Source organism: Mastigoproctus giganteus, chromosome 12 (assembly GCF_048544385.1).
Source record: "Mastigoproctus giganteus isolate SK-2022 chromosome 12, ASM4854438v1, whole genome shotgun sequence".
In the NCBI taxonomy this organism is placed as follows: domain Eukaryota; kingdom Metazoa; phylum Arthropoda; class Arachnida; order Uropygi; family Thelyphonidae; genus Mastigoproctus; species Mastigoproctus giganteus.
The window spans coordinates 39,477,014-39,501,894 of NC_143586.1; the positions used below are offsets into that span (position 1 = coordinate 39,477,014).

Genomic DNA, 24,881 nt, shown 5'->3' on the forward strand with positions numbered 1-24,881 from the left:
AGACTCACCCTGGGTCTTATTCGCCACCGTCACCTTCAAAGTGGTCCCCTTGAGAGAGTAAACACCGATCCCAGCGCTTCTCCCATGATTTGAATGCATCCTGAAATTCTTTCTTCATCGTAGTATTCAGCACCACCTACGATTCGGAGTGGATATACTTGTCAAGCTTTCTTCAGTCGGGGTAAAGATGGGCTCTTCCACTGGGATGATTGTTGCTTGTGTTCTGGGTCATACCCACATACCCAACTCTCGTCACCAGTGACAACCGTAGAAAGGAAGTTTTGATCACTCCTGGCCCATTCTTGAAGATCTCAGCTAACCTCCATGCGATGCTGCTTTCGATCTTCACTCAGTAACCATGGCACGAACTTGGCTGCAATCCTTCTCATGTTCGGCTTGTCTGACAAAATCCGTTGACACGTCGTGCAAACTTTTGTGACATTTTCTGGGGCGGTGCTCGATGATGGGTGCCCAGAGTGATTGTCGTCATCAACAGACATTCAACCGTTTTTAAAACAGTTAAACCAGTAGTAGGTCTGCGTTTGACCTAAAGCATTGTCATCAAAAGCTTGTTTCAACTTCGTATGAGTTTCTCCTGCAGTATCGTTAAGAAGGAAACAAAACTTGATACAAGCATGTTGCTCTCTCACATCGGCAATTGCAAACTAAGCGAAACACACTGCCAAAAAACAGCACATAAATATTCAATGACTCTATCCAGCCCAACACCACATAGTACACTGATTCACAAATGATGCATGCAGTATTACCTAGTGTCATAAGTCCGTACTATATGTAGTTCCCGCACAACGTTCAAATTTCGGGAGCATTTGGGTAGCACCTCGTATATCTGACCTTCTCTGTTTTGACATTGGCAATTTAACCAACAATGATAAAGAAATCACTGTATATCAATGATAAAGAAATCACTGTATTACTTACCTACAGATTTAGTGATGGTACCTGAAGGCTTAGTAATTTCACACATCATCTTCTCCTTAGCCATCTGAAACAAAGGGCTTCTATTTTAGCAATTAACAGATGACCTTATAAAGTTCAGTTCCCCTCAAAATATAAAATATTGATTATTATTAACACAAATTAAGATTCAAATATTAAAAATAAATTGATACAAGAAGGAAATGGTGTGGTATTATCTTTAAATATTTTTTTTTTAAATAGAACACACAACAAGATGTTCCTGATAAAACTGAAGAGGATAACAAAGATAGCTTTTGCAAGTGATAATAATAAAATACTGTACATATGGTGAATAATAATTTAAGAAACAAAAAGCAGGGATATAATTATTTTTTAAATTTTCGGTAACTTCAAAGATGAAACACCATTTGAAATCACAACACTCTGTTACCATGAACTAGCTGAGGGTTTAAAAGACAGAAAATATCTGCCAATACTGGAATAGAATTTTTGTTAATTGTAATTTTCAGGAAATGCATAAGGAAGTTTAGACTAAACAACAAAAGTAGAAGGATAAATGAAGGAAAAAAAATGTTGGTTTGATGAATTTGCAGCTGAACTGTGAATGGATGTTTCATGCATATGTTTTAAATGGTTTGGGAGAAAGAGGAGGAATTACTGATGCTAATACAGAAGTGTTTTATGAAAAAATCTTTATAAAAGTAACACAACAGAAATGGCACATCAATGCGATACGAACTAATGGAACAAAGCAAATTTATAACTAAGGGCTCATTAATTAGCTGACTCAATGCCAGAGCCCACCCTCGTGTATCTAGCTTTATTAATTATTACAAGCTAAAGAAACCAGTCCCACAGGAGGTAGTTAATTATTGGTGACCAAAGCAAGGAAAATGAGGAACATTTTATGTAATAAGTGAAAATGGACCAAGATATAGCTGCCAGGGCCAAAAGTTGGCTATATTATTGAATGTTTGTACTAACAATCTCAAGCATATGAATTCTGAAGCTTTACTTAACACATATTAACTGATGTTGGGAAAAAGTTGGTAGCTAGAGATGAATTTGAAAGTGTTTTGAATTTTGTAAAGTCATGACACGAAAAAGTTCTTGATGAGAGCCTAATTCAGCCTGAAAGATTATGAAAGGCTCAATGAATGGAATTATTCTCAATATGGCTTATGCTTGTTAACAGGAGAGACTTGTTTTTATAGAAATGCAATATACTTAAACAGGAAAGGTGCAAGAATATTTGGCAATGCTATCGAGGTAAAGTTAAGTGGCTTGAAACACTGTTAGTTTTGGGGGGGGGGGAATATGCACACTAATACTTTAATGACACCCATAAGTAGATGTGGAACTGATACTTGCAATGCTTCTATTGGGATATGCAGTAGCCTGAGAAGCATGGAAGGTTTACAAGGCATCCTAGACACTCAACATAGAACTATCAATTAAATGGTATATATTAGTTACTAAACACAAAAAAAGTGTACTTTTACTTGCTTATACACTAAGTTAGAAGTATAGTAAATAAATCTGATGAATTTAAAGTATGTTTGAAGTCTGGTCTAATTAAAACGTTAACATAAATGTTGAGGGAATTGTTTTGTAAATTTTTTTTTTTTTTTTTTGCTGATGCTGCATAAGCTCATACACTTGCTTTCTTGCAACACATGCCACTACTACTACTACTATTATAAAAATATTAGAAACACATTGTTACTCTGATCCTGGAGATGCAGAATTTGAATACAGCAATTGCATGTACAGAAAGGAGTCACAATGATTGGGGTTTATGCTTTAGTTATGCAGCACACAGACCCTAAAGGAGTACAACCAGTAAACATTTAATATTAGTTGCCTATGTAATACTAAATCAGTTTGGTACAACATAACCATTGTGAAAACAAAAATGAGTTGGGGTATGTTATTGGACAAATGGGTATGAGAATAATGAACGACGGGGCTAAAAGGGGAACAGGCATTTTGTGTGTTATCAGACACAGTCTAAAACACTGATGGACCCAATACCTTTCTATTTCAGAAGATTTAGGAGAAGTCCAGTTGGCCCACTCCCTAAAGTCCACTCGTGCACACCTTCTCGATGGTAAGCCCTGTTATATCACCTAGGTGGCAACGAATGTGTAGAGTGGTTCTCTTCAAGATGCCTGGTCAGCATGAAGAGGAAAAGACCAAACCCTCCAGCACATGACAGTTGTTGTTATTGTTGTTATTTGGTTTTTAGGAGCATTAGCAACTAAGGCCATATTGCTCCGGGATATGCGGTGGTCATTCCCTGACCTTTCCACATCCTCCGTATTTGGTGGCGACAGGCTCGAACCTCGGTCTAATAAAGAAGCATGCTGCACACTGCTGCTCCTTCCCACCTGGCTACGGAGGTGCCCGCACATGACAGCACGACGAAACAAATGGCCCTCAGTCCCCAGCGGCTTTCACTCCCCCTCTTACGGCAGTGAGAGGATCAGAGTGGAAGCAGAGAGTGCTAAGAATCTCTGGGCACGACCAGGCTGCCATGCACGGAAACTGAACTTGGCCTGTTAAAACGTAAGATCACTCATCAGTGAAGACAGGATATTAGAGCTGGAAAAGGAATTAGAAAATGTGAATTGGAATATTATCAGTTTGGCTGAAACAAGAAGAAGAAATTAATCAATTATAAGTTTATTAAGTGGAAATCTGCTGTACACCAATAGAAACATGAGAGGAGCAAAGGTGGAGTTGGCTTTCTAGTCCATAAAGATATAAAAAACAACATTTAGAATTCAAAAGTACATCAAGGATGTCAGGACTACTACTCAGGATTTCTAAGAGTTACAAGCTAAAGGTTATAATGATTTATGAACGAACATTGAGCCATGATGATGAAGAGGTTGAAGAAATGTACCCTGAAATTGAGAGTCTTCTAAATGAGCAGAAAACCCACTACACTATCATTATGGGGGACTTCAATACTAAGGTTGGAAAGAGACAAAACAGTGCAGAAAGGGGAACTATAGAAAATTTTGGAATTGGTGAAAGAAATTAAAGACTTGTGGAATTTGCAGAATAGCGAGGATTGTCAGTAATGAATACTTTTTTCAAGAAAAGGGTTAACAAAAAGTGGACATGGATGAGCCCAAATAGATTAACACCTAATGAAATCGACTTCATCCTCACTAACAGAAGATATATCGTGAATGATGTTACCGTTAATTTTAATTTTGATATCAAATATTTGGATTTCAGGAAAGCTTTTGACACTGTTGCGCATGGAAGACTATTGTACAAATTGGAGCAGAATGGTATTAAGGGTAAGTTGCTACAATGGATAAAAGGATGGTTAAGTGGGAGAAGACAGAGGGTGGTAAACAATGGGTGCTGCTCTTCGTGGACTAATGTTATTAGTGGAGTCCCACAGGGTTCGGTGTTAGGTCCACTGTTGTTTTGTATATTTATCAATGATATTGATGAAGGTATATCAGGCTTAATGTCTGATGCTTAATGCTTAATGTCCTGAAGGTATATCAGGCTAAGGCAGAATAGTATTAAGGGTAAGTTGCTACAATGGATAAAAGGATGGTTAAGTGGGAGAAGACAGAGGGTGGTAAACAATGGGTGCTGCTCTTCGTGGACTAATGTTATTAGTGGAGTCCCACAGGGTTCGGTGTTAGGTCCACTGTTGTTTTGTATATTTATCAATGATATTGATAAAGGTATATCAGGCTTAATATCAAAGTTTGCAGATGATACAAAGGTTGGCAGGGTTGTTAATGACAGTAATGGCAGTGTGCTACTGCCACAGGATCTAGATAATTTGGGCAGATGGGCTAAGAAGTGGCAACTGAAGTTTAACCTTGACAAATGCAAAACCTTGAACATATGGGTAGAAGTAACCCCAGAGAAATGTACCAACTCTGTGGTACTACACTTAAGGTGGTAGAAAATGAAAAAGACATGAAGTAATTGTGCAGTCAGATATGAAGTTTTCTGAGCAATGCAGACAGGCTTCCAGGGCAGGTCATGGGGTTTTGTCAATGATATATAGGAATTTTGCTAGCAGGGAGAAGGAGGTAATTGTCCCTCTCTATAAGGCAATGGTCAGGCCACGCCTTGAGTACTGGGTACAGGTCTGGAGGGCTCATTTTAGGAAGGATGTAGATTTACTTGAGCGTGTACAGAGACGAGCAACAAGATTGGTGAGGGGAATGAAGGGATCCTCTTACCAAGAGAGGCTTAAGTTCTGCAAATTGCAGTGGCTGGAGACTAGGCACCTGCGCAGTGATCTGATTGAGGTATATAAGGCCTTGAATGGGTTGAGCACGCTGAATTCTGATGGGATCCTTCCACTTGTTCCGATTACAAACCTAAGGGGGCATAAATTCAAATTAAGAAAAGACAGATGTAGAATAGATGTGCGGAAATTTGCCTTTAGCCAGCGGGTGGTTAATTGCTGGAACAAACTTCCATCTGTCGTTGTGGAAGTTGACAGGTTAAATAAATTTAAGGAGGAACTGGACAGGCATTTGGAGGGAATGGTGTGATTTTTTTTTTTTTTTTTTTTGGCTGATGCTGCATAAGCTCATAGACTTGCTTTCTTGCATCACATTCCACTACTACTACTACTACCGTCCTGAACAAGGTAAATGTTGGAAATGATCACAAAATGGTAAGATGCATACTTGATATAGATGTAAGAAAAGAAATGAAAAAAACTGATTCGAGTAAATAAAATGAAGGTCTTTGAGATAACATAAGAGGAGAAAAAAGCAGTATGTACTGGAACTTAAGAACAAGTTTGACCTTCTGCAGACTGCTCAGGACCAAGATAAAGAGCAAGATAAAGCAAGATAAACAAGGAGAAAATTGAGTATACTGAGTTATGCAAAGCAATTAGAAAGAGACTCAGAGAGGACATAAAAATATTTAACAACAGAAAAGAAGAACAAGCATTAAGGGAAAACAAATGACTTAAATCAGCAGTAATACAAAAAGACAAATGATACTGAAACTGAAGAATAGCGATGGCATACTTATAAATAGCAGAAGACTAATATAGGGAATTATACAAGAAGCGAGGGGATGATGCCAGCAGTGGGGAAGATGCATCGCAAATTAGTAACACATGCGACATACCCGATATCCTTCCTGATGAGGTAGAGCACGCTTTGAAGAAAATGAAGAATCAGAAAGCCCCAGGGGAAGATGAAGTTACTGTAGAGCTTTTAAAATTGGGAGGAAGAGACATGACACAAAAACTGGAAAGACTCTTCACAAAATGCATTAGAAAAGGTGTGATGCCTAAGGAGTGGAATAATGCAATCATAGTTTTGCTGCATAAGAAAGGAGATAAATCAGAAATTGGAAATTACAGACCAATTAGCTTGTTATCCCATATCTACAAGTTGTTCACAAGGATATTACTAACAGATTATAAAGAATACTTGATGAAAATCAACCAAAAGAGCAAGCTGGCTTTAGGACAGGATTCTCAACTATGGATCACCTTCACGTAATATCACAGCTAATGGAGAAAGCAAATGAATATAAAACACCATTATGTCTGGCATTTGTGGATTATGAAAAGGCATTTGATTCTATACAGCATAAGGCAATATTTCGTTCACTGGAAAGACAAGGCATAGATACCCCATATATTATGATTTTGAAGAAAATATATGAGAATGCTACCTCCTTTATTAGACTAGACAAAGACAGTAGCAAACTTAAAATCTAGAAAGGAGTTCGACAAGGGGAGACAATATCTCCAAAGCTGTTTACTGCTGCTCTTGAGGAAGCTACCTCCTTTATTAGACTAGACAAAGACAGTAGCAAACTTAAAATCTAGAAAGGAGTTCAACAAGGGGAGACAATATCTCCGAAGCTGTTTACTGCTGCTTTTGAGGAAGCTTTCAGAAGATTAGACTGGCAGCAGAAAGGAGTTAATGTGAATGGAGAGTACCTAAACCATTTACAATTTGCAGATGACATTGTGGTCATAAGCCATGATCCCAAAGAATTAGAAGAAAATCTTAATCAGTTATGCAGAGTTAGTAAGGATTTTGGACTAAAGATGAATATGGCTAAAACAAAAGTAATGATGAACAAGTATGCCACGGAAAGGGAAATAATGATTGAAGGAGCAGTAATTGAAAAGGTGGAGTCATATACTTATCTGGGACAAGTCATTGGCTGTGATAACGATAAATGGCTGGAAGTCAAGAGAAGAATAAATTTTGGATGGATAGCATTCAGGAAATATAGTCACATACTGAGGTGCAACATCCCAATTTGTCTGAAACGTAAAATAATGAACCAATGTATACTCCCCACCATGACTTATGGAAGTGAAACTTGGGCACTCACCAAAAGAATGGAAGAGAAGCAAGAGAATGGAACTAATTATATTGGGAATCAGGCTCTTAGATAAGAAGAGAAACACGTGGATTAGGCAGCAAAATCAAGTAAAGGACATTCTTATCAAAAACTAAAGAACTAAAATGGTCTTGGGCAGGATACATAGTGGGAAGACAAGATAACAGATGGACTAAGAAAATAACTGAATAGTACCCAAGAGGAGCTAGAAGAAAACCTGGAGGACAACGACGGAGATAGACAAAAATTCATGAGCTTGTAGGTAGTAAATGGATGGCCATTGCACAAAACAGAAGGAACTGGAAAGTTTCTGGAGAGGCCTTCATCCTGCAGTGGATTGAAAATGGATGATGATGATAATGAACAACTATGCAAATAGAGCAGGCCAGAAAATCAAAATGTCATATCATGCAACATTATGGTTGATCTGATTATCATCAGTAGTGACTTTTCATGTATTGACTATCTCCAACTACTTGGTGGCATTTATCATAGAATTCATTCAAAAAAATAACCACTATTATGGGTAAAAAGTGGGGATTTTGTTTTTTTACAAAGGTGATTATAATGAGCTCAGACATATTTTCAGTTAGCATTAGTATTAAAATGCCATAATGATGAAAGGGAGCATAAACTTATTCTCTTTTATCTGGCTTTAAAAAAAAAAAAAAATCTTTTCAGTATTATCAACTAATATTAAAAAATGCAAATTCAAAATGAGAAGTGTTTCCAGAGATAATTACAGAACTGATAAGCTTGTCATACCAAGAAAAAAAAAAAAAAAAGATGCTGTTCTAGGTTTGGTATTAGTTGCAGCATATGATGCAAGAAAGCAAGCATATAAAGCATCAGCCAAAAAAAAAAAAAAAATTTCACCTATCCATTCCATCCAATAATTTGTCTAGTTCTTCCTTGAATTTCTTCAAACCACTTCCACAATAACAGATGGAAATTTGTTCCAACAATCAACAGCCCACAAGCTGAAAGCAAATCTATGCACATCTAGAATGCAACCATCCTTCCTTAATTTGAATTAATGTTCCCTCATGTGTGTGTGTAGTCTCTGCAAGAGGAAGAATGCCATCAACATTGAGCTTACATAATCTATTCAAGGCCTTAAACACCTCAATTAGATCCTCTAGCAGGTGCCTAGTATCCACAGTGTTCTCCCCGGGACCTATCGAATGGGCACACCGCCCGGTGAATTTAACTGACCGCCCGACTAAAATTTAAGCAATTCTCGTGGTACCGTATGGTACTGCTCAATGATATGCAATTGAGGTCAATGCGACAGGAGCATATAATGTTAAATTATGCAATTAATTTTTGCTTTGCTCTGGATTGCTTAAGTCACATTTATAAATAACAGAAAATTTTATAATATTGCAAAGTATTACACTTCCCCACCCGGCTGGTAAAATTTTCAGGGGTGAACACTGATCCAGATGCTACAATTTGCAGAACTCAAGCCTTTCTTGGTAAGAGTGTTGCCCTTTTGTTCCCTTCACCAATCTCACTGCCCTTCTGTGCACACATTCCAGAAGATTTACATCGTTCCTAAAATGAGGCCTCCAGAGCTGTATGCAGTACCCAAGATGAGGTTTTACCATTTGCTTTACAATGGGATAACCACCTCCTTATTCCTCAGCAAAGTTCTTGTATATCATTGACAAAACACCATGAGCTGTCCTGGCAGTTTATCTGTATAGCTCCAATAAATTCATACCTGATTGCACAATTATCCCAGTCTTTCATTTTCCACTACCTGAGCGTAGTATCACATAGTTGGTACATTAATCTGGGATTGCTGCTATCCATATGCAGAATCTTTCATTTGTTAATATTAAACTTCACTGTTAGTGCATTTACATGCACTAACAGCCCCATCTGCCTAATTTTTCTAGATCTTGTTACAGTAGCATACATTTATTATTATTATATAATATCGGTATAAATAGACCATAGTTTACCCATAAGTTTAACTACATACGTAGTGTAATGGCATCGTTTAGTTTTTATCTCATATCGCGGCTACCATCACAATGAGATACCAAGTATTGCACTACTTCAAATAAATAACACTTCTCTAGTAGAGGAGACTAGTGTTATTTATTCTCAGTGGGCACCACCACCCAGAAGTGTTTCGGAGCTTGTTGGCTCACTCATCAGTAGGTGGGCAGGAACCCTGGTAATGCAGATGTGCACTCACAGTTGGAAAGTTAATTCCACAATATGAGAGATGCTAAATGGTGAAGATAATGATAATATTTTGAAGACTAAATAGATAAAATCTAAACAATGCCATTACACTACGTATGTCGTTAAACTTATGGGAATACTTTGGTGTATTTACACCGATATTATAGTTAATTTCAAACCATAATGTATTATGCTTTGAGCATTCAGTCTTCAAATTAAATTCATTATTACTCATTAATCATCCTGCCAGCCTTTGTGTCACCTGCAAACTTCAACATTAAACCTGATGATATATCTTCACCAACATAATTTATAAATATTAGCATTAGCAGAGGCATTTGATGCAAGAAAGCAAGCTTATGCAGCATCAGCCAAAAAAAAAAAAAAAAAAAACACACTTCACCCCTCTGTTCATTCAAAATACCTGTCCAGCTGAGCCTTAAACTTATTTAGGCTATCAACCTCCACTACAAGGGATGGAAGTCTGTTCCACCAACCAACCACCCGCTGGCTAAAGGCAAATTTCCGCACATCTGTCTTTCCTCAATTTGAATTTATGCCCTCTCAGGTGATTATTCTGAGCTAGAGGAAGAATCCCATCAGCATTGAGCATGCTCAAACCATTCAAGGCTTTATACACCTCTATCAGATCACCTCGCTGGTGCCTAGTCTACAGACACTGTAATCTGCAAAACTTAAGCCTTTCTTCATAAGAGCACCCCTTTGTTCCATTCACTAATCTTGTTGCCCTTCTCTGTACTCGTTCCAGCAGCTCTACATCCTTCTTGAAATGAGGCCTCCAGACCTGTATACAGTACTCTAGGTGTGGCCTGACCATTGCCTTATACAAGGGAATAATCACCTCCTTATCCCTGCTGGAAAAATTCCTGTATATCATTGACAATACTCCATGAGCTACTCTTGCAGCCCGTCTGCACTGCTCAGAGAACTTCATATCTGCCTGCACAACCACCCCCAGGTCCCTTTCATTCTCTACCACTGTCAGTGTAGTACCACAGAGTTGATACGTTGCTCTGGGGTTGCTGTTTCCCATATGTAGTACTTTACATTTGTCAATGTTAAACTTCATTTGCCACCTCTCAGCCCATCTGCTCAACCTTTCCAGATCCTGTTGCAGCAGCATAGTGTCAGTAGTGTCCTTGACAACCCTGCCAACCTTTGTATCGTCTGCAAACTTGGACATTAAGCTTGATATACCATCATCAATATCATTTATAAATACAGAAAATAATAATGGACCCAACACTGAGCCCTGAGGGACTCCACCAATAACATTAGTCCACGATTAGCAGTGTCCATTGATTACCACTCTCTGTCTTCTCCCCCTCAACCACCCCTTTATCCATAGCAGCAATTTGCCTCCAATGTCACACTGCTCCAATTTGTGTAGCAGTCTTCCATGTGCAACAGTATCAAAAGCCTTTCTAAGATCCAAGTATATAATATAAAAGCTATTCCCTGCATCCAGTTCTTTTGTGACTGCATCATAGTATCCAATCAAATTGGTCAGGCAAGACTTCCCCTTAACAAAGCCATGCTGTGTCCGAGCTATAACTGAAGTCTTGTCTAAATGATCCTGCAGTGCTTCTTTAACCAGTGCCTCCATTAATTTTCCTGGAACAGAAGTTAAGCTCACAGGCTGACACAAGTATAATTACTTGTGTCAGCCTTTGATCCTCCTTTGTGAATTGGGGTCACATTTGCACATTTCCAGTCTATGGGTACCTCCCCGAGTCCAAGGAAGCTCTCATAATTATGGCTAAGGGTTTGCTTACTTCCTTTGCTGCCTCCTTTAATATAACTGGATAGATCCCATCCACCCCGGGTGCCTTTCTTGTGTTTATCTTCAACAGTTTCTCCTCCACTTTACTCCCAGTTATTTCAAGATTCTGTAGCTTACTGCTAGAGTTGAATACACCTCTGGCATTCTCCTCGCTGAATAACTCCTCATGTGTGAATGTCGATGCAAAATATTCATTTAGTTTGTTAGCTACCTGAGCAGGATCATCAACAGTTGACCCATCAATATCAAGTGGACCAATCTGATTCATCCCCTTCCTTCTAGAGTTTACATAAGTAAAGAACTCTTTGCTGTTTTTCTTTGCATCCCTTGCCAAGGATTTCTCGTAATCTGCCTTCGCCTGCCTAACCTCCTTTGTAACTTGGTTGCATATCAACTTGTATCTATCATAGGCTTCTGTGTCATGTGTTAATTTGTAAGTATCCCATGCATTTTTCTTCTCTGCCATATGCCTCATTAGTTCATCTGACATCCATTTTGACCTAAACCTTGAACAATATTTCTTAGTTGGTATGTAAAGCCTAGTAGCTTCCAAGATAAGTTCTTTGAATGTTTCCCATTTTGAATTTGCTGTTGGTAACATCATCAGTTGGTCCCACTGTATAGAATTTAAATACTGTCTCAGTCCATCGTAGTCGCCTTTACGGAAGCAATAACCCTTCCCTTTATCCCTAATGGTAGTTACCTCTTTGAGTAAATCCCACTTCAGCACACTGTGATCACTGCCACCTAGTGGTTCATTTATCTGCAGATTCTTAATGCATGAAGAATCACTGCTGATAATCAAACGAAGAGTATTACTCCCTCTAGTTGCCTCCCGAACATGCTGATGTAGAAAACAATCATCCAATAAATCCACAAAAGCCCTGCTAGTGTGTGAGTGACCAGCCCCCAAATTCCAGTCAATATCTGGGAAATTAAAATCTCCCATTATAAGACTCTCTGATTTACTGGCCCACTCTATTTCCCTGTACAGTTTCTTATTATACTCATCAGAGTCATTAGGCCTATAGCACACTCCTACTCTCAATTTTGATCTCCCAATGCTTATGTCACACCAAACTGACTGAACACTGCACTGTCCAGCGATGTCGACTGGCTTCACTTCCTTGGTTTTTATGTGTTTCTTAACTAATAGCATAACCCCTCCCCCCTTCCTATCCTGTCTATCCTTTCTGTATACGTTGTACTCCCCAAATTCCAGTTCTGCATCCCTTATATCTGTGTGACACCACGTCTCTGATATCCCAACAATATCTGCCTTTGATGTTTTGAGCAATACCTCAAATTCATCAAATTTATTTACTAAACTCCTAGCATTGGTGTACACGCAAGTATACCTGCACCTGTTTCTATTCTTAGCTACCCTAACACAACCCATGTGTTTACTTGTACCGCAATGGCTCCCAGCAGTCTCTGAAATATCATGCATCTTGTTTTTCAGGCTTCTGCTCATTCTAATAGAAGCAGTGCAAGAATCTCTTTCACCTCTGCCAGTGGCTACTGTCAATCTATTGGTCTTTGTCTCCCCCCAAGCTAGCGGTTTTCCGACCCACCTAACACTGCCTCGATAGCATCAGCAAATATTCTTGCACCCTTTCTATTTAAGTGTATCCAATCCCTGTAGAAGCAATCTCTCCTGTTAACAAGTACAGTCCAGGCTGAAAAAAATTCTACCCCTTGAGCCTTGCACAATCTTTCCAGGGCCGAATTGATCGACAATGGGTAAAGACATTAAACCACTCAGGGAACTGCACTAACAACATTATTCTGTGAAGAGTAGTAGTAGTATTGGCATGTGATGCAAGAAAGCATGTGTATGAGCTTATGCAGCATCAGCCAAAAAAAAAAAAAAAAAAAATCACACCATTCCCTCCAAATGCCTGTCCAGTTCCTCCTTAAATTTATTCAACCTATAAACTTCCACAACGACAGATGGAAGTTTGTTCCAGCAATTAATCACCCGCTGGCTAAAGGAAAATTTCCGCACATCTATTCTAGATCTGTCCTTTCTTAATTTGAATTTATGCCCCCTTAGGTTTGTAATCTGAACAAGTGGAAAGATCCCATCAGAATTCAGCATGCTCAATCCATTCAAGGCCTTATACGCCTCAATCAGATCACCGCGCAGGTGCCTAGTCTCCAGCCACTGCAATTTGCAGAACTTAAGCCTCTCTTGGTAAGAGGATTCCTTCATTCCCCTCACCAATATTGTTGCTCGTCTCTGTACACGCTCAAGCAAATCTACATCCTTCCTAAAATGAGGCCTCCAGACCTGTACGCAGTACTCAATGCGTGGCCTGACCATTGCCTTATACAGAGGGACAATCACCTCCTTTACCCTGCTAGCAAAATTCCTATATATCATTGACAAAACAACATGACCTGCCCTGGCAGCCTGTCTGCATTGCTCAGAAAACTTCATATCTGACTGCACAATTACACTCAGGTCTTTTTCATTTTCTACCACCTTAAGTGTAGTACCACAGAGTTGTTACGTTTCTCTGGGGTTACTTCTACCCATATGCAGAACTTTGCATTTTTCGAGATTAAACTTCAGTTGCCACTTCTTAGCCCATCTGCCCAAATTATCTAGATCCTGTTGCAGTAGTACACTGCCATTACTGTCATTAACAACCCTGCCAACCTTTATATCATCTGCAAACTTCGACACTAAGCGTGATATACCTTCATCAATATCGTTGATAAATATACAAAACGACAGAGGACCCAACACAGAACCCTGTGGGACTCCACTAATAACATTAGTCCACGAAGAGCAGCACCCATTGATTACCACCCTCTGTCTTCTCCCACTTAACCATCCTTTTATCCATTGTAGCAACTTACCCTTAATACCATTCTGCTCCAATTTGTACAATAGTCTTTCAAGCGCAACAGTGTCAAAAGCTTTCCTGAAACCCAAATATATGATATCAAAATTATTTTTTGCATCCAGTTCCTTTGTAACCACATCATAATATCCTATCAAATTTGTCAGACAAGACTTTCCCTTAAAAAACCCATGCTGTGTCTGAATTACTGCTGCAGTCTTGTCTAGATGATCCTGCAATGCATCTTTAATCAGTGACTCCATTATTTTACCCAGAACAGAAGTTAAACTAACTGGTCTGTAATTACTTGTGTCACCCTTCGATCCCGCTTTGTGAATTGGGGATACATTTGCACATCTCCAGTCCGTGGGAACCTTCCCTGAGTCCAAGGGTGCTCTCATAATTATGGCTAAGGGTTTGCTTAGTTGCTTTGCCACCTCCTTTAATATAACTGGATAGATCCCATCCACCCCAGGTGCTTTTCTTATGTTTAACTTCAACAATTTCTTCTTCACTTTGCTCTCTATTATTACAAAATCATTAAGTATCCTGCTACAATTTGATAACATTCTGCCATTTTCAAATCTTAGTAATTCCTCATGTGTGAATGTAGATGCAAAATACTCATTCAGTTTGTTTGCTATCTGAGCAGGATCATCAACAGTGGAACCATCAATATCAAGTGGACCAATGAGATTCATCCCCTTCCTTTTAGAGTTTATATAAGTAAAGAAATCCTTGCTGTTTTTCTTAGCATCTTTTGCCAAGGATTTCTCGTAATCTGCCTTTGCCTGCCTAACCTCATTTGTGACCTGATTACAGACTAGCTTATGGGCTTCTGAGTCGCTTGATAATTTATATGCATCCCATGTATTTTTCTTCTCTGTTACGAGTCTCATTAGTTCATTTGATAACCATTTAGGCCTAAACCTTGAACAATATTTCTTAATAAGTATGAAAATTTTAGTAGCATCCACGATTAATTCCTTGAATGCTTAGAATTTTCTGTTGGTAACATCGTCAGTTTATCCCACTGTACAGAATTTAAAAACTTTCTGAGACCACTGTACTTACTCACCTTTACGGAAGCAAAAACCCTTTCATTTACCCCTGATGGTAATTATATCTTCAAGTAAATCCCACATCAGTACATCGTGATCACTGCCACCTAGTGGTTCCTTTATCTGCAAATTCTTAATACACGAATGATCACTGCTGATAACTAGATCACGAGTATTACTCTCTCTGGTTGCCTCTTGAACGTGCTGCTGCAGAAAACAATCATCCAATAAATCCACAAAAGTCTGACTAGTGTGTGAGTGACCAACCCACAAGTTCCAGTCAATATCTGGGAAGTTAAAATCCCCCATTATAAGAAATTCTGATTTACTGGCCCACTATTTCTCTGTATGATTGTTCATTGTACTCATTCGAGTCATTAGGCCTATAACATACTCCTACTCTTATTTTTGCTTTCGCAGTGCTTATGTCACACCAAACTGACTGAACAGTGCACTGTTCATCTATATCAACTGGGTGCACTTCTTTTGATTTTATGTTTTTCTTAATTAACAGCATAACACCTCCTCCCTTTCTATCCTGTCTACCCTTTCTGTACACATTTTACTCCCCAAATTCCAGTTCAGCATTCCTTATATCTGTGTGACACCACGTCTCTGCTATCCCAACAATATCCACCTTTGATGTCTTGACCAACACTTCAAATTCATCAAATTTATTTATTTTACTTCTAGCATTGGTATACATGCAAGCATACATGCTCCTATTTCTATTCCTAGTTACCCTAACACATCCCATATACCCACCTATTTCAGGATGACTGCCATTTGTCCCTGAAACCCCCAACACTCCTCGCTCCAGGTCGCTACTTATTGTTATTGACTTCCTGAATTATTGACTTGCAGGCAGCGATAGTGAAAGAAGAAAATGCTGACGAAGCTCAAGATGAACCAAATGAGGAGTCGAGACGTTTCATAACCAGAGAGATGGCAATGGCATTTTGTGAAGTTGCATTGGCATTGGCCCGACAGCGAACGATTCTTAAAAGTTAAGAGGGGTGAATGATAAGAAAAAGCCCCCGTCCAGTCATCTATTAATATGTTCTTTCGTAAGGTTGATCAGCCGATCCCTTCTAAATCTCCGTAGCCCTCAACCTCCACAGCGGCATACTTATCAGCTGAAGACGATGCTTGCGAAGTAAAACTTACTGACGTTATGCTTGTCTCCTCTCCTTTTTTTTTGTAATTTTATAATTTTGAAAATTTTTAAATTGCATGCTTTTGTAATTTTTCCTGCGCATGAGATAAAAAATTGAATAAATACAATAAATAATTCTATTTACATGTTTGTCGAACATTTCTTTTTTGATTCAATCAATTCAGCAAGCAAAGTTGCGAGTGCTGCACAAGCATGGGGGAAATTCTGACTTACGTAAAATCCGAATTACGTAGTTCCACAGAATGCAACCCTTACGTCAATCAGGGAGTGGCTGTACTTTGTTAACTCTCTTTTGGAAAGAATAAAAGTGTTTTAGGTAACTTCTGGGAAGACTATTTGAGATGTGAGAACAATATTCTGTGGTACGGCAGATTTTTGATTTGTAGAGTTAGGGATGAGATTTTTACAAGAAATAAGAAAGCTTGGGATTTCAATGCAGAGGAAGCAATTTTTGTTATATGCTTATGTCAATAAAGGTGTGATAGCTTTTATGTGTGGTTAAATGGCTTTTGAGGTCCATACTGACATATTATTCAATTGGTTAGTATTTGAAAAATATAGCATGTGTCCTATATTTTTAAAATATACACTATTACAAACCACAAAAATCCAGCAAAAACATAAATATTTATTTGAAATGGGGATGATACATGGTAGTTCACAACAAATGATAATAATGCAGAGAAAGAGACACCATTAAATCATGTGCAAATATTAAGTAAGTTTATCGAAACAGCTACAAGATAACTAAATAACCAAAAGAATACAGGTGCTTAACATCAAAGTGATGTTTCAATAATAATATAAAATTATTGATAGTAAACTTTATACAAAACAAAACAAAACAAAAAAAAAAAAAGGAAAAGGACAGTTTTCAGAAATCTCATGGAAAAACCAGAAAAGCTGGCAATTATGTATTACATATAGGTAATTCTTTTTTTCCTTTATTTTTTTTTACTTGTTGGTATATTAATTTATAAGTTTTAATGTAGCTTGTCCCACAGTGAAGAAGTGGGACAAAACCTTTCCTAAAAAATGTACAAAGTATTGTATTTTTCTGATTTAAATGATAATTCAGGTCTTTTGTTAAAAATATTTCATTTTGCACTTATATACCAAATGTAACAATAAATTTCTACACATAAAAGAGTGCTTTTGTCTTTTTTATTTTTACAATTGAATTGTATAGTTTGCAAAATTTTATTATTATTATCTATATTATTTTCTACATTTATTATAGAAAATTACTATTAATGGGAGTTAGATGAAGGATTGAAATTATGGCAGCTACTATTTCTAAGATCATATATCCTTTCACAATGACGAACTTTAGAAAAATGCTCACCTGTGCATGGGCTATTTTGGCATGCCTTAAAATAGCAATGACATCTCCCATTACACGAATTCCCATATCATAAAGATATTCCTTTGACAGATCAAGGAGCATATCCATCTGAATGCGATGATCCGTAAATAATACTGCATAATTAGCTGCAACATTGGCAGGTAATCCTGCTTCTTGAAAAAAGCTTATCCATTTAGAAGTGGCTTTAATAAAAAAGACAATATGTTATAAAGTTCCTAAAATAAATCACATCTTAAATATAATTAAAAAAAAGTGCTGTATCATTCTCCCTGCTGACAATAAATAAATTTCAAGAGTTGTGGATATTCTTTGGAAAAATTATTTAAAACTTCATTTTAAAATTTGAACTGATCAAATTTTGTTTTTAGTGAATTATACCTTCCACCTACCCAAATTCTGCTTGGATGAATTCTGAACATGCTATAATTTAAATTTTGAAATAAAATTTGCCTCTGACAAGCAGATACAGCAAGATCAGGGCTACAATAAGAAAATAAGGAGAACACATCAGGAACAATATACAGTATTTTAATAACAAAATTTTGTGTTTATAACAGCTATTTTCTGTGAATATTGCAATTACGATATGCAAACCTCATAGAAATAACAATCAAAAATTGCAACACTTAAGTCAGAAAATTATTTGTGTGGGAATAATTACAAAATCCTGTTGCTATCTATATTTAATAGGCATAATTGTAATACAGAGTTTGGATTTCTTCATGTATATTTTGATTTGTTTTATTTTTGTTTGATACTGTGATCAAAGAAAGTTGAGTTGATAAGTCAACCTTTGAAGCACTGAAAAATCATCTAAAATTTTAAGGTCAACTTATACAGAGTTTAAAATTCTAAATTGAATTAAAGGCACATCCTTGGATTAAAAAAACATAAATATGAATATATTTATAATTTATTACATATATATTTTTACACAAATATATATTGTGTATAAATTTGTAAAATATATTGGGTATATTTTTACTCAAATATATATTGTATATTATACAAATAGAGTTCAATAAATTTAATGTTTACTGTTTCTCTATAAACAGTGCTTCACCTTTAGAGGCACCATTTACAAAGAAACCAAGAGATGGTTAAGTGGCAGAATGCATAGCATGATTATAAATGAGTACTGCTCTTCTTGACTAATGTTATTAGTGGTGTCCCTAAGTTTGCAGATGGTATAAAGGTCAGCAGGGTAGTTAATGACAGAAATCAAGGTGTACTACTGCAACAAGACAGAAAAATTGGACAGATGGGATGGGATGAGATGGCAGATGAGAATTGAAGGGAGAGGATAAAATTGACAAATGCAAGGTATTGCATATTGTAGCAGTAATTCCAGAATATATGGGTTGGCTGATACCACATACAAGGTGGTGGAGAATGAAAAACATCTAGGGGTAATTGTACAGTCCAACCAAGCACTCTGAGCAGAAGCTGCTATGACAGCCCAAGGGGTTCTGTTAATGCTAGTAGGGACAAGGAGGTGATTATTCCATTGTATAAGGCAATGGTTAGGCCACACCTTGAGTACTGCATACAAGACTGGAAGTCTTATTTGAAGGATATGGATCCACTGGAATGTGTGCAGGGAAGAGCAACAAGATTATTTAAGGACACAAAAGGTACCCTTACCAAAAAAGACTTCAGTTCTGCAAATAGCAGTGCTTAGAAACTAGGAACCTGTGAGGAGACTTGAAGGAGGTTAACCTGACAACTGAGCCAAAAATAATGTTTCTGATTTAACTATTAATGAATGAATAAAAATCACAATTTTTTTTTCTACCTTCCTAAATATAATCAAACTTTTACTGTAGTTTCTGAAGTGATTCTTTTAGTTTTTGTATACAGAAATTGCATGCAAGAACCTGTCTAAGTGATATGCCAAGTTATACCAGACAAACATTGATGCTGTGTTTGTTTAAAGTTTCAGGTTACTTGTTTTGTTCCCCCCCCCCCACTAGCTCAATAAAAATCTAGCTTTCAGCTAGAGAGTGATTGAATGTAGTCTTACCTAGTTGTTTTGAAAGATTTATTACTGCTTTTGTTGAAAAACTAATAAAACAGAAACAAATTACCATCTGATGTTGTGGAAGTGGGCAAATGAATAAATTTAAGGAAGCATTAGACATTACTTTTTTTTTTATTTATTATAATTTATTTTTTTTTGGCTAATGCTCTATGAGCTTGCTTTCTTGCATCATTTGGCAACACTAAAAATAAACAGTTCAACCCTTTGGAGATTTAATATCCTCTCTAAAGAGTTAACCTGTAGTTACATTACCCATCAGTTTCACACAAATGTGTTTCAAAGCAGTGCAATTGGAGTGGACAGACAGGTGTTGTGTTTTTTTTTTTTGTTTTCTTTTGCTGATACTGTATAAGCCTGCTTTCGTGCAATATTTGCCACTGCTAATGCTAATGATTACTCTTGCAATAATGATCTAGGTAAATCACCACTGACCTCATCAAACACAATCCACTCAATGCCTTGGTCTTCAAAAGAATGGAAAAATCCTGATGCCAAGAAGTCTCTTAAGTACTAATGGAATTTATCTGCTTGTCCTCAAAACCTGTGCTCCAGAGCTTAGTCCTATTTTGTGTCATCTTTTACACTCTCTTATTGCTTCTGGATTCTTTTCTATCTACATAGAAATTTATTTATATCCAGCTAGTTCCTAAAAAGTGTAACAAATCCTTCTCTTTAATTATCATCTCATTGCACTTACCTCAAATCTTTCCAAAATAGAGAAATTTGCCAACTGCTACGCTATCTTAAAACCTTCTAACTGACAATGATCAATACAGATTCCATGAGTTTTGATCCAATAGCGTAATCTTGGCTTAAATTACTCATTTATAGTCTTTGGACAAACTCAGAAAAATCAATGCAGTTGCCCTTGACACATCCAAGGATTTTTATGAAGTTATCAACAAAAATGTCATATCACACTTCCATCTCATGAAATTCCTTGTAGTAGTAGTTTTTGGTTTTTTTTTTTTTTTTTGCAACTGGGTAATCAATTTTCTCTCTCACTAACACTGTGGGTGATGGTAATGACTCTCTGTCTTCTAACTTCTAAACTATGCTGCTGGTATTCCTTAAGTTCAGTTCTTTCTCTCACTTCTTTCCTCAAGTATATTAATAATCTTCTTCGATTGACTGAAAATCTTGTCCATAGTTTTGTGTAAGATTGCATACTATATTCACACCATTCAGTTTTAGAAAATTCAGTCTGTGCTCTGCACAAATGGCTTCAGTCTCCCAAATATGTAACACTAATTCCTTAAATTATGCCAATATCCAGGTAATTCTTCAACGGCGTGAAACAGATTTAGTTAACTTCAATTCTTCTAAAACTCTGGACAAATTTAGTCAAAAAGTCTGCTGAAACTTAAGTACAGTAGCGCGTCAGTTATCCGGAATAATTAATGTCAGACCTCTTTCGGATAGCCAAATTTTCCAATAATTGAACGTAAGGTAGGATTAAATAAATTCTGTTATAATGTATGAAGGTAAAAGAAAAAGACTTTAAATATTGTGAAAAAAATGAATTTATTTAATTTAAAAAAAAATAATAACTTACTAGGGGGTTCCAACCCCTGTCGCTTTGCTCAACCCCCCACAGATGCATGACGGAGTAAGTTAGAATCTTTTCTATGTAAAATACACACCTGTCGAAATGCACTGATCGATATCTAATCAGGAAATGACCTCTATAATTGTTTACCTGTGCATTTGTAGTGACATATTGCCCCTCCCACTTGTACAACGTGACCCGCATCCCTCTTCTCCCATTGGCTACCCCATCATAAAGCATTCTCATGGTCGAATAAATATCATTATGTAATTATTTAACTGCATTTACATAGGTCACTTAGGGAAAGACCTTTTATTTTGGATTCCATAATGCATGAGGAATATTGTTGTTGCATCCAAAAGAGCAGGACTAAAATATCTAACTAAAATATTTACAAACTATACAATTATTTAAAATATTTACAAATATACAAACTATATCGAGTTCCTTCAACTAATATCACATTGAAAGACAAACTGCCTCCATAATGTTCACCACCCTCGTGCACGAGGTTGGCGAACGTTATGGAGGCAGTTTGTATTTCAATGTGATGAATGTTAGCATGTGTTCCAACGTGTTCTACATTGTCAACAGCAAGTGTCTGATTCTGCATGATTGCATTCCTTCCATGTAACATTCACCAACGTAGAGGTATGCTTGTAAATAGTTTAGTATTTTGTAAATATTTTAGTTTTTTAGTTTTTAGTTTCGTTTTGTATTGTATAATGTTATTATTTGTATAATAATAACGTTATACTAATATACTAACATTATAACGCACTGATCAAAATCTAATCAGGAAATGACCTATGTAATTATTTATCTGCACATTTGTAGTGATGTAATTGCACTGCCCTCTTCTCCAACTGACTCAAATAAATATCACTAGAAGGAAAACTTTTTTAATGTATAGAGAGAGAGATACATAAAAATTCGCACATTTACATATGTATATTCGGATAGGTATTTTATTGCAAATTTTATGTAGAAAAAATTTAAAATATAAATAATGTCCAATTGTTTTTTTGTTTCGTTTGTTGTGACTTTTTTTTTGCTACTAAATCTCAAGTTCCTTAACAATATCACTTTGATTATATTGCATTCTTCCTGTTTTTCTACCCATTTTAATGCTGTTTCTTTTCTTTGACATTTTAGTATAAAAAACTGAGAAAAATAATAAATTGCACAGTTTCGGGCTGGTATTATTCTTACTGAATCTGGTGCTAAACTAAACATAATATGAAATGAAGAGAACAAAATATGCCAGGGAAAATTGGGTTCACAGAAATGAATGACAGGGATGGGATACACTTAAATAGAAAGGGTGCAAGAATGTTTGCTGATGCTATCGAGGCAGTGTTAGGTGGGTCGAAAAACTGCTAGATTGGGGGGATACAAGGACTAATAGATTAACAGTAGCCACTGGCAGAGGAGAAAGTGATTCTTGCACTGCTTCTATTGGAATGAGCAGCAGCCTGGAAAATAAGATGCAGGATATTACAGAGACTGCTGGGAATCATGGGGGTACAAGTAAACACATGGGTTGTGTTAGGGTGGCTAAGAGGAAGAGCAGGTGCATGTATACTTGCGTGTACGCCAATGCTAGGAGTTTAGTAAATAAATTTGATGAATTTGAGGTATTGCTCAAAACATCAAAGGCAGATATTGTTGGGATTTCAGAGACGTGGTGTCACACAGATATAAGGAATGCAGAACTGGAATTTGGGGAGTACAATGTCTACAGAAAGGATAGACAGGATAGGAAGGGTGGAGGGGTTATGCTATTAGTTAAGAAACACAAAATCCAAGGAAGTGAAGCCAGTCGACATCACTGGACAGTGCAGTGTCGAGTCAGTTTGGTGTGACATAAGCATTGGGAGATCAAAATTGAGAGTAGGAGTGTGCTATAGGCCTAATGACTCTGATGAGTATAATAAGAAACTGTACAGAGAAATAGAGTGGGCCAGTAAATCAGAGAGTCTTATAATGGGGGATTTTAATTTCCCAGATATTGACTGGAATTTGGGGGCTGGTCACTCACACACTAGCAAGGCTTTTGTGGATTTATTGGATGACTGTTTTCTACATCAGCATGTTCGGGAGGCAACTAGAGGGAGTAATACTCTTGATTTGATTATCAGCAGTGATCCTTCATGCATTAAGAATCTGCAGATAAATGAACCACTAGGTGGCAGTGATCACAGTGTTCTGAAGTGGGAGTTACTCAAAGAGGTAACTACCATTAGGGGTAAAGGGAAGGGGTATTGCTTTCGTAAAGGCGACTATGATGGACTGAGACAGTATTTAAATTCTATACAGTGGGATCAACTGATGATGTTACCAACAGCAAATTCAAAATGGGAAACATTCAAAGAACTTATCTTGCAAGCTTAATGGATACACCTCTTAATGAATACACCTCTGGAATGCCAGAGGTGTATTCAACTCTAGCAGTAAGCTACAGAATCTTGAAATAACTGGGAGTAAAGTGGAGGAGAAACTGTTGAAGATAAACACAAGAAAGGCACCTGGGGTGGATGGGATCTATCCAGTTATATTAAAGGAGGCAGCAAAGGAAGTAAGCAACCCCTTAGCCATAATTATGAGAGCTTCCTTGGACTCAGGGGAGGTACCCATGGACTGGAGATGTGCAAATGTAACCCCAATTCACAAGGGAGGATCAAAGGCTGACACAAGTAATTATAGACCTGTGAGTTTAACTTCTGTTCCTGGAAAATTAATGGAGGCATTGGTTAAAGAAGCACTGCAGGATCATCTAGACAAGACTTCAGTTATAGCTCGGACACAGCATGGTTTTGTTAAGGGGAAGTCTTGCCTGACCAATTTGATTGGATACTATGATGCAGTCACAAAAGAACTGGATGCAGGGAATAACTTTGATATTATATACTTGGATCTTAGAAAGGCTTTTGATACTGTTGCACATGGAAGACTGCTGCACAAATTGGAGCAGTGTGGCATTGGAGGCAAATTGTTGCTATGGATAAAGGGGTGGTTGAGGGGAAGAAGACAGAGAGTGGTAATCAATGGACACTGCTCATCATGGACTAATGTTATTAGTGGAGTCCCTCAGGGTTCAGTATTGGGTCCTTTATTGTTCTCTGTATTTATAAATGATATTGATGATGGTATATCAAGCTTAATGTCCAAGTTTGCAGACGATACGAAGGTTGGCAGGGTTGTCAAGGACACTACTGACACTATGCTGCTGCAGCAGGATCTGGAAAGGTTGAGCAGATGGACTGAGAGGTGGCAAATGAAGTTTAACATTGACAAATGTAAAGTTCTGCATATGGGTAGAAGTAACCCCAGAGCAACGTATCGACTCTGTGGTATTACACTGACAGTGGTAGAGAATGAAAGGGACCTGGGGGTGGTTGTGCAGGTAGATATGAAGTTCTCTGAGCAGTGCAGACGGGCTGCAAGAGTAGCTCATGGTGTATTGTCAATGATATATAGGAATTTTTCTAGCAGGGATAAGGAAGTGATTATTC

General features: G+C 37.3%; 1 protein-coding gene across 3 annotated transcripts in view; it reads right to left on the bottom strand.

Annotated features, from left to right (window-relative positions):
• Positions 1 to 24,881, bottom strand: part of LOC150076915 (uncharacterized protein C19orf47 homolog) — a 114,922-nt gene that overhangs the window by 80,103 nt on the left and 9,938 nt on the right. For all 3 annotated transcript variants that reach the window (XM_090385975.1, XM_090385974.1, XM_090385973.1), the window contains exons 2-3: positions 17,756 to 17,958; positions 943 to 1,006 (exon numbers count right to left, since the gene is read on the bottom strand). In XM_090385975.1, the coding sequence (XP_090242101.1) occupies positions 943 to 1,006; positions 17,756 to 17,958 (267 nt within the window). The remainder of the gene's footprint in view (positions 1 to 942; positions 1,007 to 17,755; positions 17,959 to 24,881) is intronic.